Source organism: Dipodomys ordii, unplaced genomic scaffold (assembly GCF_000151885.1).
Source record: "Dipodomys ordii isolate 6190 unplaced genomic scaffold, Dord_2.0 Scaffold156, whole genome shotgun sequence".
Lineage (NCBI taxonomy): Eukaryota > Metazoa > Chordata > Mammalia > Rodentia > Heteromyidae > Dipodomys > Dipodomys ordii.
Genome location: NW_012267372.1, coordinates 113,698 through 123,439, shown reverse-complemented (window position 1 = coordinate 123,439; position 9,742 = coordinate 113,698). Strand labels below are relative to the sequence as shown.

The window sequence follows — 9,742 nt, the reverse complement described above, 5'->3', positions numbered from 1 at the left end:
AAAGGAGGAAGCTACAATGCTTGATAAGAAATGTACTCATTATCTTGCCCATGTAATTGTAACCCCTCTGTACAGTATTTTCACAATAAAAAAATGTGAGAAAAAAAAAGAGCAAAAGGATAACACTCGGGCCCTGAGTTCAAGCCCCAGTACTAAGACAAAAAAAAAAAAAAAAAGGAAGACTAAAAGAGTATAATGTTACACTTTCATAGTGCCATTAAGGAAATGACACAGAAGGTCAGACAGAGATTGCTCTGACTAAATGGCCTCCGTATTCCTTCTGTCTGCAACACTGTATGCATGTAGTGGGTGCTGGCCCGCTAGGGATCCTGGGACACTACTCAGCAGCAACACCAGAGAGAACACTGGACCCGATATCACAGGGAGGCATAGCATGGCCAAGGAGATGCGCCTTGGTCTGTACTACTCACCAAGCACAGAGCTGAAGAGCTGGTAGGGCCCCGCCTGGGGTACAGGGCAGAGCGTGTTGAAGTAGAGCCCAGAGCCCTCCCGGATGGGGCTAAGCATGGGTGGTGGGGTGTAGGGGGAGCACTGGAACAGGCCCTTCAGGAGGTGGTCTACCAGGAGCACAGGGGAGGGCAGGCAGCTCTGGTGGCAGCCTCCCCCTGGCGCTGGCTCGCCCAGTGCAGAGGGTGGGGCAGGCAGGAGCAGCGCCTGGGGCTGTGGGCGCTTCTTCCGCTTCCTCTGCTGCCGGCTGTCCTTGCTGTCTCTCTCTTCCCCATCTTTTTCTTGTCCCTGGCGCAAGAGAGCCCAGAGTCAATGGAGGCCACCTATAGCACCGCTCAAGTCTTCTGACTGGCCTCATGGGACAGGCACACCCAGTGGGGCCACACCTGACCCCTCAGCCTGGGAGGCTGGGTAGGGTTGTCTTGGGCACTGCCCAGCCATCCCTGTGCCAGAGCTGGGATGCTGCGCTCTGCTGGCAGCCGAGGCTCTACCCTCCTATGCTCCTGGTAAGAGGTGTGGGGACAGCATCAGAGACACCAGGTGGCAGTGTGACTAATGAAAACCTATTCCACCAATGCCAGGGGCTCCTGGGACCGAAATGTGGACCCAGCAGGGCCGAAGGGGACCAGACACCATCCCCGAATGCAGCAGAACCACTCCAGTGTGGTCCTCATGCAGGCTAAGGAGGTGAACCCCGCTTCACAGTGCCCCCTTCACCTGCACAAACCATGCCACCCCTCTAGCTCACTCCTTAGCTTTAGGGTCTCAGCTTGAGGCTCACAGACTCTGTGTGCCCCTCATTCCCTGAGGAATCTGGGCCATCACTGTCTGGCTCAAGTCTGTGTCCTCTATGGGGCTGGGCCAGCATAGGACTCCAGGAGTACTGAAGGAGAGATCCAATCAGTACTTCTAGATAAGCACCCACCTTGGCTGCACCTCCCAGGCGGCGAGGTGCTGGAGTCACAGGGACTGACAAGGGGATCACAAGAGGGGCGGTGGCCATGCTGTCCAAGGACTTCCTGCCTCCTGGGGGACTCTGTCCATCCCCGTCCGGCCTTAGCACCTGTCTTGATGGTTTGCAAAACTCGGTGCCAAATCCCTAAACATAAAGAAGTGAAGGGTCTCTAAGTGTCATGGCCACTTCAGATTCCCAAGCAGGGAAGCTGGGGGGCCTGGACCAGAGGGAGCAACTGCTGAGTTCCTGCCTGGTAAAGGGGGGAGGGTCCTGTCCTAGAGCAGCCAATCCCGAAGGCCTTCTCCCAGGATGCTGCCTTTAGCTGCCATTGGCCCCAGAAGCCTCTCCAGCCCCTTTACCTGCTGTTCCTGCTTCCCCCGGGGTGATGGCCACTGGTCACTGTGGAAGCACATGTGGCTGCTCAGCCCCTTCTCGGTGTAGAACATCTGGCTGCAGTTTTTGCAGACAAAAGTGCTCCTTGGTTCTGTCCAATCAGTGGGACCCCCATTGGGCTGGTGGCTATGGGCAGACGAAGCAAGGAGAATGGAAAGAATGATTATTGTATTTTGCTTTTAACTCATATCCACTGGTCACGATTGACAAACCTTTCAACATGCAGGCCATACTCAAAGTCTCTAGGCCAGCAGAGCCTCTTCTGGATGGAAGGCCTCCAGCTCATCCCCCCCCACCACCAGGGCCACCAAGGACTCTGCCGCAGGGAGAGCCCAGCCAGGACAGGAGGGCTTCCTAACTTACCATCCACCTGCCACGTTCTCCTCCTTCATTGGATGAGGGAGCCTGTAGATGTTTCCACCCTGTACAAGAAAACACATATGGGTCCACACAACAGAAACGAGAAGGCACTGAAGATCCACAGCTAACAGATCCTGAGGGAATACCACCAGAGGAAGATTTTATACCCTTGGATTAGGTAATGGACTCTTAGGTAAGACACCAAAGCAAAATGAAAGACCAAAAACAAATTGGGACTTCATTACAATGGAAAACTTTTATCCTACAAATGCTAGCACAGAATGGGAGAGGATGTTTATAACTCACATATCTGAAGCCAGGTACCAGTGGCTCACGCCTGTAATCCTAGCTACTCAGGAGGCTAAGATCGAGGATCTCGTTTCAAAGCCAGCCTGGGCAGGAAAGTCTGTGAGACTCTTATCTCCAAATAAATCACTAGAAAACTGGAAGTGGCACTGTGGCTCAAACAGTAGAGTGTACGCCTTGAGCTGAAGAGCGCAGGGACAGCGCCCAGGCCCAGAGTTCAAGTCCCACCACCGACAAAAAAAAAAGTTACACCAATAGCTAAGAAGCCAATGAGAGGGTGTTCAGCATTATTATCCATAATAAAAAGGCAAAACAAAACCACAAGGTGCTACAGGCATGAAGATAGAAAACAGCCAGGCATGGTCATACATGACTGTAACCCCAGCCTTTGGGAAGCTGAGAAAGGATCATAAGTTTGGCACACACATTGAGTTCCATGAGACTAGGTTGCATAGTGAGACTGTCAAAAGCCATAATGAAGGGCTGGGAAGGTGGCTCAGTGGTAGAGCGCTTGCCTTGCATGCATGAGGCCCTGGGTTCCATTCCTCAGCACCACATAAGCAAAAAGAAAAAAAAAGCCGGAAGTGGTGCTGTGGCTCAAGTGGTAGAGTGCTAGCCTTGAGCTGAAGAGCTGAGGGACAGCGCTCAGGCCCAGAGTTCAGACCCCACAACCGGACCCAACAACAACAAAAAAAACACAAGAGCATGCATCCACACAAGCAGCTGGGCAAACATGCTCACACAGCCATGTTCACAATAGCTAAGAGGGAAACAGCCCACCCATGAATAGCTAAAGAAACTCTAGTCTATCCATCCACCAGCATATGGCTCAACCATAAAAGAAACAAACGAAGCCCAGACTTGCACAGGAACACACATGAATCTTGGGAACACAGTGCTAAGTGACAGGAGCCAGGCACAAAGGGCCCCAGTGTATGATCCACTTCTCTGAGATGCCCAGAAGAGGCAGCTCCATAGAAAAGGCTCAGAGGATGGAGAGATGATAGGCAGGTAGAAAGATTAGGGGTGACAACAGACAGATGTAAGGGGATGAAGTTGTCACATAGCGGTGAACCTCATGAATCCACTAAAAACTACTGAACCGCACACTTTCAAAAGGTCAGGTGCTCAAGATTTTGAGTAATAAAGCAAAGCAAAACAAAACAAAACACTAGATAGGAGTGGGGCAATGAGAAGGATGTGGGCTGACTAAGGGGTGCGGCTAGACACCTCAGAGTAGGTCCTTAAGCGTGAAGCAGGAGGACCCAGGCTAAAGCGAATTAGGGTGGGCCACACAGCAGGCCACCTTCCAGTAGAAAACACACATATCAGGCAGAAGTACTTAAGGAGGCGGGAGGGTGGGGGCTCTCTACCTTCATCTCCTCTGAAGAACTTAAGGAGACAAATCCAGAAGGCAACAGGAGGCAAAAGAAAACAATCAACAAAAAAAGCTTAGTGACATAACAGTGACATAACAGTGCTCTGGTCACCTCTCCATGGTCTTCCCCTTCAAGCTCAAGCCTGTAATCCTGTAAACCCAGCTGTGTGGGAGGCAGTGATTGGGGGCTTGCAGACAGAGGGCAGCTGGGTGAGTTAAGTATGGGGGGCTCCATCTCAACCCATTACTGCAGCTACCGGTAGGGGAGGCACAACGGATTGGGTAGTCATTCCCAACATCCCAAGAGGACCACAGGCCAGGCCCACCTGGACATAGAAGGAGATCCAAGGTAACTAAAAAGGGATCAAGTGGTAGATAGGATGTCTTGTATGACGCCCTGAGTTGGGTCCCCAGTATTGGGTACCTGGATTCTGTTGAATATGGTCAGCTTGGACTTCACATCGCGGCCAGGATCGGCGGGAGGCCCACTGGACGAGAAGGAGGCCATGGCCACCTGGCTGGGAGACGCAGCGCAGCACACGTCCATCTTCACCTTGTCCTTCCGGAAGCCGGAGAAGCGCTGGGCTCTGGGGTTCCCCGAGAACAGCCGGTAGCTGGCCCCTCGGGGGCAGGCTGGGCCCTTGTCGGGCCTCGTGGCCCCGGCGACCGCGCAGCCGTCGGCTTGGGCCTGCTTCCCGGGCAGCGGGGCTCCGGGCGGCTCCTCTGCCCCGTGCTGGGGCTGCCGCGCGCCCGCGGCGGGGAAGATGTCCCCCAGGTCCAAGGTCCCTTTGGAAGAGCGCAAGTGCTTGGCCAGAGAAGAGATGTCGGGGTTCCGGGACGCCTCCAGGGGCGCTGGGAGCGACGGCGGGGCGGAGGCCACCTTGAGGCCGCCCTTGGCGTCCCGCCGGGTGCCACTGGGCGAGGTCTCCCTGGGCGCGGCGGGCGCCGTCTTCCTCCTGCGGGCCGGAGAGCCCTCGGGCTCGGGGTGTCCGGGGCCCCCCTGGAGGGCGTCCGCGGCGGCGGGGGCCGGCGGGGGCGGCTGCTGCGGCCAGGCTCCCTGCAGCGACTTGAGGGCCGCCTGCCGGGCGTCGGCGGGGCGCGGGGCGAAGAGGCGCTGGGACGCCGACAGCACCTGCAGCATCTGCACCTGCTCGTGGCCCGCCAGCGCCTCCTGCGACTTCAGCAGCAGCTGCCGGAAGAGCGGGGCCGCCTCGGCCGCGCCGGGCCCGTCCGGCTCCCCGGGGCTCGGCCAGGACAGGGGCTCGCCGTCCTCGGGCTTGCTCCTCCGGGAAGGCCAGCCGTTGTTGTCCTCGTCCGCTGCGCACGCCTCGCCGGGCGCCTTGGGGGCCGGCGGGTCTTCGGCGGCGCCGCCGGGCGCGGGCTCGGCGGGGCCGGGCTCGGCGCGGGGCTCCGGGGCCTTGTGCAGCACCAGGACCCCGCCGCCCTTGCCCTTGGGGCAACCCGGCAGGCTCCGCAGCCACGGGAAGCTGTGGCCTGGCGTCGGGGCGCCCGCGGCGGCGCCTCGGAAGAGTGGCAGTCGGGCGGGCAGGGCGCCGCCCTCGGCCCAGCTCTCCCGGGCCGGGGGCTGCGGCGGCGGCTCCAGCTCCGGGGCGTCGAGGGCACCGTTCTCCGCCGCCCTGGACGGCGCAGCTGCGCGCGCATCCTCCGCGGCCGCCTCCGTCCTCGGGGGCTGGGGATCCTCAGGCCCCTCGGCGCCCCCTGGAGCTCCCGGGGCCGCCGCCGGGGTGCAGGAGGAGGACCCGGCGCCCCGCCCGTCGCCCTCGGAAGGCCCCGCCAGGGCCGGCCCGGGGGACGGGATCTTCTGGTGCACGATGCTGCTCACAATGCAGCGCAGCAGGTCGCGGTTGGGCAACACCGAGCTGGGGGACCTGGCTTCAGGGGGCCCTGGGGGCCGCAGGGCGCTGGGGGGCGGCAGGTCCGGATGCGGGGGGTCCCCGAAGGCTTCCTCTTCGGGTGGGGCCTCCCGCAGGATGCACAGGCCGTGCTGCACCTCGTAGTGTCGGCGCAGGGAGCGGTAATCGCAGTAGCTCTTGCTGCAGCCCTGCTCGATGCACACGAAAGGCTTGGTCTTCTGGTGCGTGAGCATGTGCCCGGTTCTGCGGGCACACACAGGAGATGTGGCTGAAAAGATGACCTGGTAGGGACTGACCTCCACCACCCTGCCCTTGGATCACCCTTTATCAGAACTAAACAAAACCTACTGAACCCCAAGGTTGGATGGGGAGAGGAGCAGGAGTCAGCACTCCATTGTCTACGTACAGGTGGTCCTGCCGCTTGAAGGCCTTGCTGCAGACTTTGCAGACGTGCTTCCTCTCCTGGCTGTGCGTCAGGTAGTGCTTGCTGAGGGAGCTGGCACTGCTGAACACCTTTCCACAAAGGCTGCAGTCCAGGAGTGGGTTCTGGGGGGAGCTGTGCTGCCGCTTGCCTTTCCGTGCGCTCCCTGAGGTGGCCCTGCCGCCTTCATCGGCCTCTTTAGGCACCTTCAGGGCGCCTAGCCCCAGGTCTAGACAGAGGGAGAAAGCACAGGTTATCACAGCCCAGGACACCCCCCGAGGATGCTCTGCAGCTCTCCTGAGTGAAGGTTTTGCAAGGACGGGCCAAGACCTGGACTTCCAGCAGCTCAGGAGCACCAGGAGGGAACGAGGGCCCTGATCAGGCCCCACCCACAGGGCCGTACCTGGTTCCATGCCTGGTGCAGAGGGACAGGAATGGCAGCTGAGTGACATGACAGGCAGAGCTTGAGCCTACACCTTCACCTGCACCCACAGAAGGGCAATCTGCAGGGCAAAAGTGTGAGTCCCTGCACTCATCCAGCCGGGTCTGCTCTAGGCTTTTTACTTCAGAGGTGGCTTTCTACAAAGAGCTCCTGCAAGCACATTAACCTTCCCATTGCTTTTCCTCCTGACCCTACATGGTGTCAAGAGGGTGTGAAGAGAGTTTTTCCAGTCCTGCAGATTGAACCCAGGACCTCAAAGCATGTGGGCAAGATAGTGCCACGTCTCCAGCCCTTTTGTTTGCATTTCATTTTCAAGTAAGAGTCTCAAGTCACAGCCTTGAACTCAAGATCCTCCTGCTTCTACCTCCAGCAGATATGGGATGACAGGTATGTGCCACCGTGCCTAGCTTATATTAGGGTTTAAGTGGCCTCTGATGCAAGCCTTCCAAATAAAACCCAGCACATGAAAGCATATGTTTGACATGCTCCTGACAAAAAGCTGCCAAGTGCCCAACCGAACTGGTACAGATGTGAAGAAAGAAAAAGGAATTGGAGTGGAACTGAGATTGCGATTCACTGCTAGGATGATGGGTCTATTTTTTTTCCTCCTTTTTTTTTCCTGTTCGGAATCTCCCACCTTTTCTGTATCCCTTGGGGATACAGACTGAGTTGCCTGAGCACCAGCTGAGGAGACGGGACACTCAGGTGGGAGAGGGGAGGTATCCTCAGTTCGGAAAAGTTCAGCAGGTAGAGGAAGAGCACACATGTCTCTCTTGTTCCAAGGAACACAGAGTCAGGCTTGGGGAAAGAAGATTACAGGGCAGTTGACTTTAGGTCATCTGGGTGGGACAGGGACATAAAAAGCCACAGGTCCCTGGGTCGCTAGTAAAGGAGGCTTGTCTACACTGACCCATGCAGAATCACCCCTGGATGGTTGGAAGAACTCCTGAGCATCCTGTTAGGCCCTTCCACCCAGGCAGGCAGTCTTACCTTGCAAGGAAGTCTGAGATTCGGAGTCTGCATATTCCTCCAACAGCTTCACAGAGTCACCGTCCTTCCCTGAGTACAGGGACAAAGTATCCAAGTTGTCCTCCAGCACCTCACTGGGCATGTCTGATGCTGGGAGACTGGGGTCCAGGTCTAAACCGCTGAGGCCAGCATAGAGCAGGTCTCGAGTGCTGGGCCCCAGGTCCCGGCTGACAGTGTCGTTGCAGTTGAGCCCCTGGCTGTCTGAGAAGGAAGGAAGGTGCATTTCTGATGGAAGGGCACCCTCGTCCTCAGGGCTGTACGGGTCCATGGCTCTCCTCTGCCCGGTCTTGGCCAAAAGCCACTCTGCAGATGAGCCAGGCTGTGTAAGGAGTCGGAAAGGAGAGAGCACCTGGCGGTGACTAGTTCCTGCAAACCAACACGGGGGAATCAGAATCTGCAGCCAAATGGGCAGAGCGTGGCCTTGAAACTCAAGCAGGCCTAACCAGGTCTGTGCTTGGCCACTTAAAAGCCACGGGACCTGGGAAGCCATTGAGCTTCTGGTGTCCTTATCTGTACACGAAGAGAGAGGCACGAATTCCTTGCACATGCTGGACTGAATGCAACTCTTTCTTTAGCCTGGACAAAAATGTCAGACCCTACCTGAAAAATAACTAAAACAAAGAGGGCTGGGGTGTGGCTCAAGTGGTAGAGTGCCTGCCTGGCAAGTTGGAGGTCCTGAGTTCAAACCCCAGTACTGCAAAAACAGCAACAATGACTCTGGGAAACAACCCAAGGTTTTTCAGCCTCCAAGCAAGTCCCTATCAGGAAAAAAGATGACAGAAGCTGGTGGTAGAGTGGGCAGTGCTTTAACTTACCCAGGCTTCATCATGCCCCTGGCTTGGCAGTGGAGAGCAAAGACAACAACCTGGCCCAGGTATCTGGTACCGCCTCCTGGTGCTGGAAGGAACAGAGAATTTTGTTCTCAAAGAATTGCGGTTCTGGGCTAGGAAGGTGGCTTAGTGGTAGAGTGCTTGCCTAGCATGCATGAAGCTCTGGGTTCCATTCCTCAGTACCACATACATAGAAAAAGCTGGAAGTGGCGCTGTGGCTCAAATGCTAGAGTGCTAGCTTTGAGCAAAAGAAGCTCAGGAACAGTGCCTAGGCCCTGAGTTCAAGCCCTAGAACCCTAGAACTGGCAAAAAATGTGGCTCCCTGACAGATTAAGGCAAAGGTCTCACCCTTATTTTGCTCAACTTGGCACTTTCTCAAGGAAGAGCTGGGTAATGTGGAGGGCATTTATTGAAAATATCATAAAGAAAGTGAACCAGCCACTGCAGCCTGAAGCAAAGCCTATTACTCAGGCAGTCAGATGCTTTGTGGGATAAGAGCTTTGAAGTTCTTAGCTAAATATAATCTCACATGAGCCAGCAGCTGCACACCTAGAGATTTACCTATTGCAGCTGGAAATGGATGGCTACACAGAAACCTGCACACAGATGTTTATTACAGTTTTATTCACAACTGCTCAAATGTATAAGCCACCAAGAAGTCCCTCAATAGGTAAATGGATGCAAAACTCTTACATTCAGCCAGCAGGGACATTATCCTGCCATAAAATAGGGAACCGTCAAACTGTCAAGAGAGATGGGAAACCTCAAAGGGTGAAAAAGGCAGTATGAGAAGGAAGCATGTTGTTTGGCTCCAACTACATGATGTCCTAGAAAAGGCAAAAGTCAGGGCTGGGAAGGTGGCTCAGTGGTAGAGTGCTTGCCTCACTCACATGAGGCCCTGAGTTGATTCCTCAGCACCACATAAACAGAAAAAGCTACAAGTGGTGCTGTGGCTCAAGTGGTAGAGATCTAGCCTTGAGCTGAAGAGCTCAGGGACAGCGCCCAGGCCTAGAGTTCAAATCCCATGATTGACAAAAAAAAAAAAAAAGCACAGTGCAGGGAGGGAAACTGAGAGAAAACGAGGGAGGGGGTAAAAATGTCCGACAAGAAATGTACCATACCTTACTGATGCAACTGTAACCCTTCTGTATATCACCTTTACAATAAAATAAAAATTTAAAAACAAATCCTGTATGCAAATAATCACTTAAAAAAAGAATTGCACAATGTCATGGGTGAACTCTAATGTAAATATAGACTTTGTTTACTTAAAGCTTCCATAAGCT

The 9,742-nt window shown here is 55.4% G+C and overlaps 1 protein-coding gene across 1 annotated transcript in view; it reads right to left on the bottom strand.

Moving 5' to 3' along the window:
• The window catches only part of Znf541 (zinc finger protein 541), a 15,578-nt gene extending 7,684 nt beyond the window's left edge, over nt 1-7,894 (bottom strand). The window contains exons 1-7 of the mRNA XM_013032572.1: nt 7,588-7,894; nt 6,141-6,384; nt 4,285-5,977; nt 2,180-2,238; nt 1,783-1,942; nt 1,394-1,567; nt 432-756 (exon numbers count right to left, since the gene is read on the bottom strand). Of these exons, the coding sequence (XP_012888026.1) occupies nt 432-756; nt 1,394-1,567; nt 1,783-1,942; nt 2,180-2,238; nt 4,285-5,977; nt 6,141-6,384; nt 7,588-7,894 (2,962 nt within the window). The remainder of the gene's footprint in view (nt 1-431; nt 757-1,393; nt 1,568-1,782; nt 1,943-2,179; nt 2,239-4,284; nt 5,978-6,140; nt 6,385-7,587) is intronic.
• Between the last annotated feature and the right edge of the window lie 1,848 nt (nt 7,895-9,742).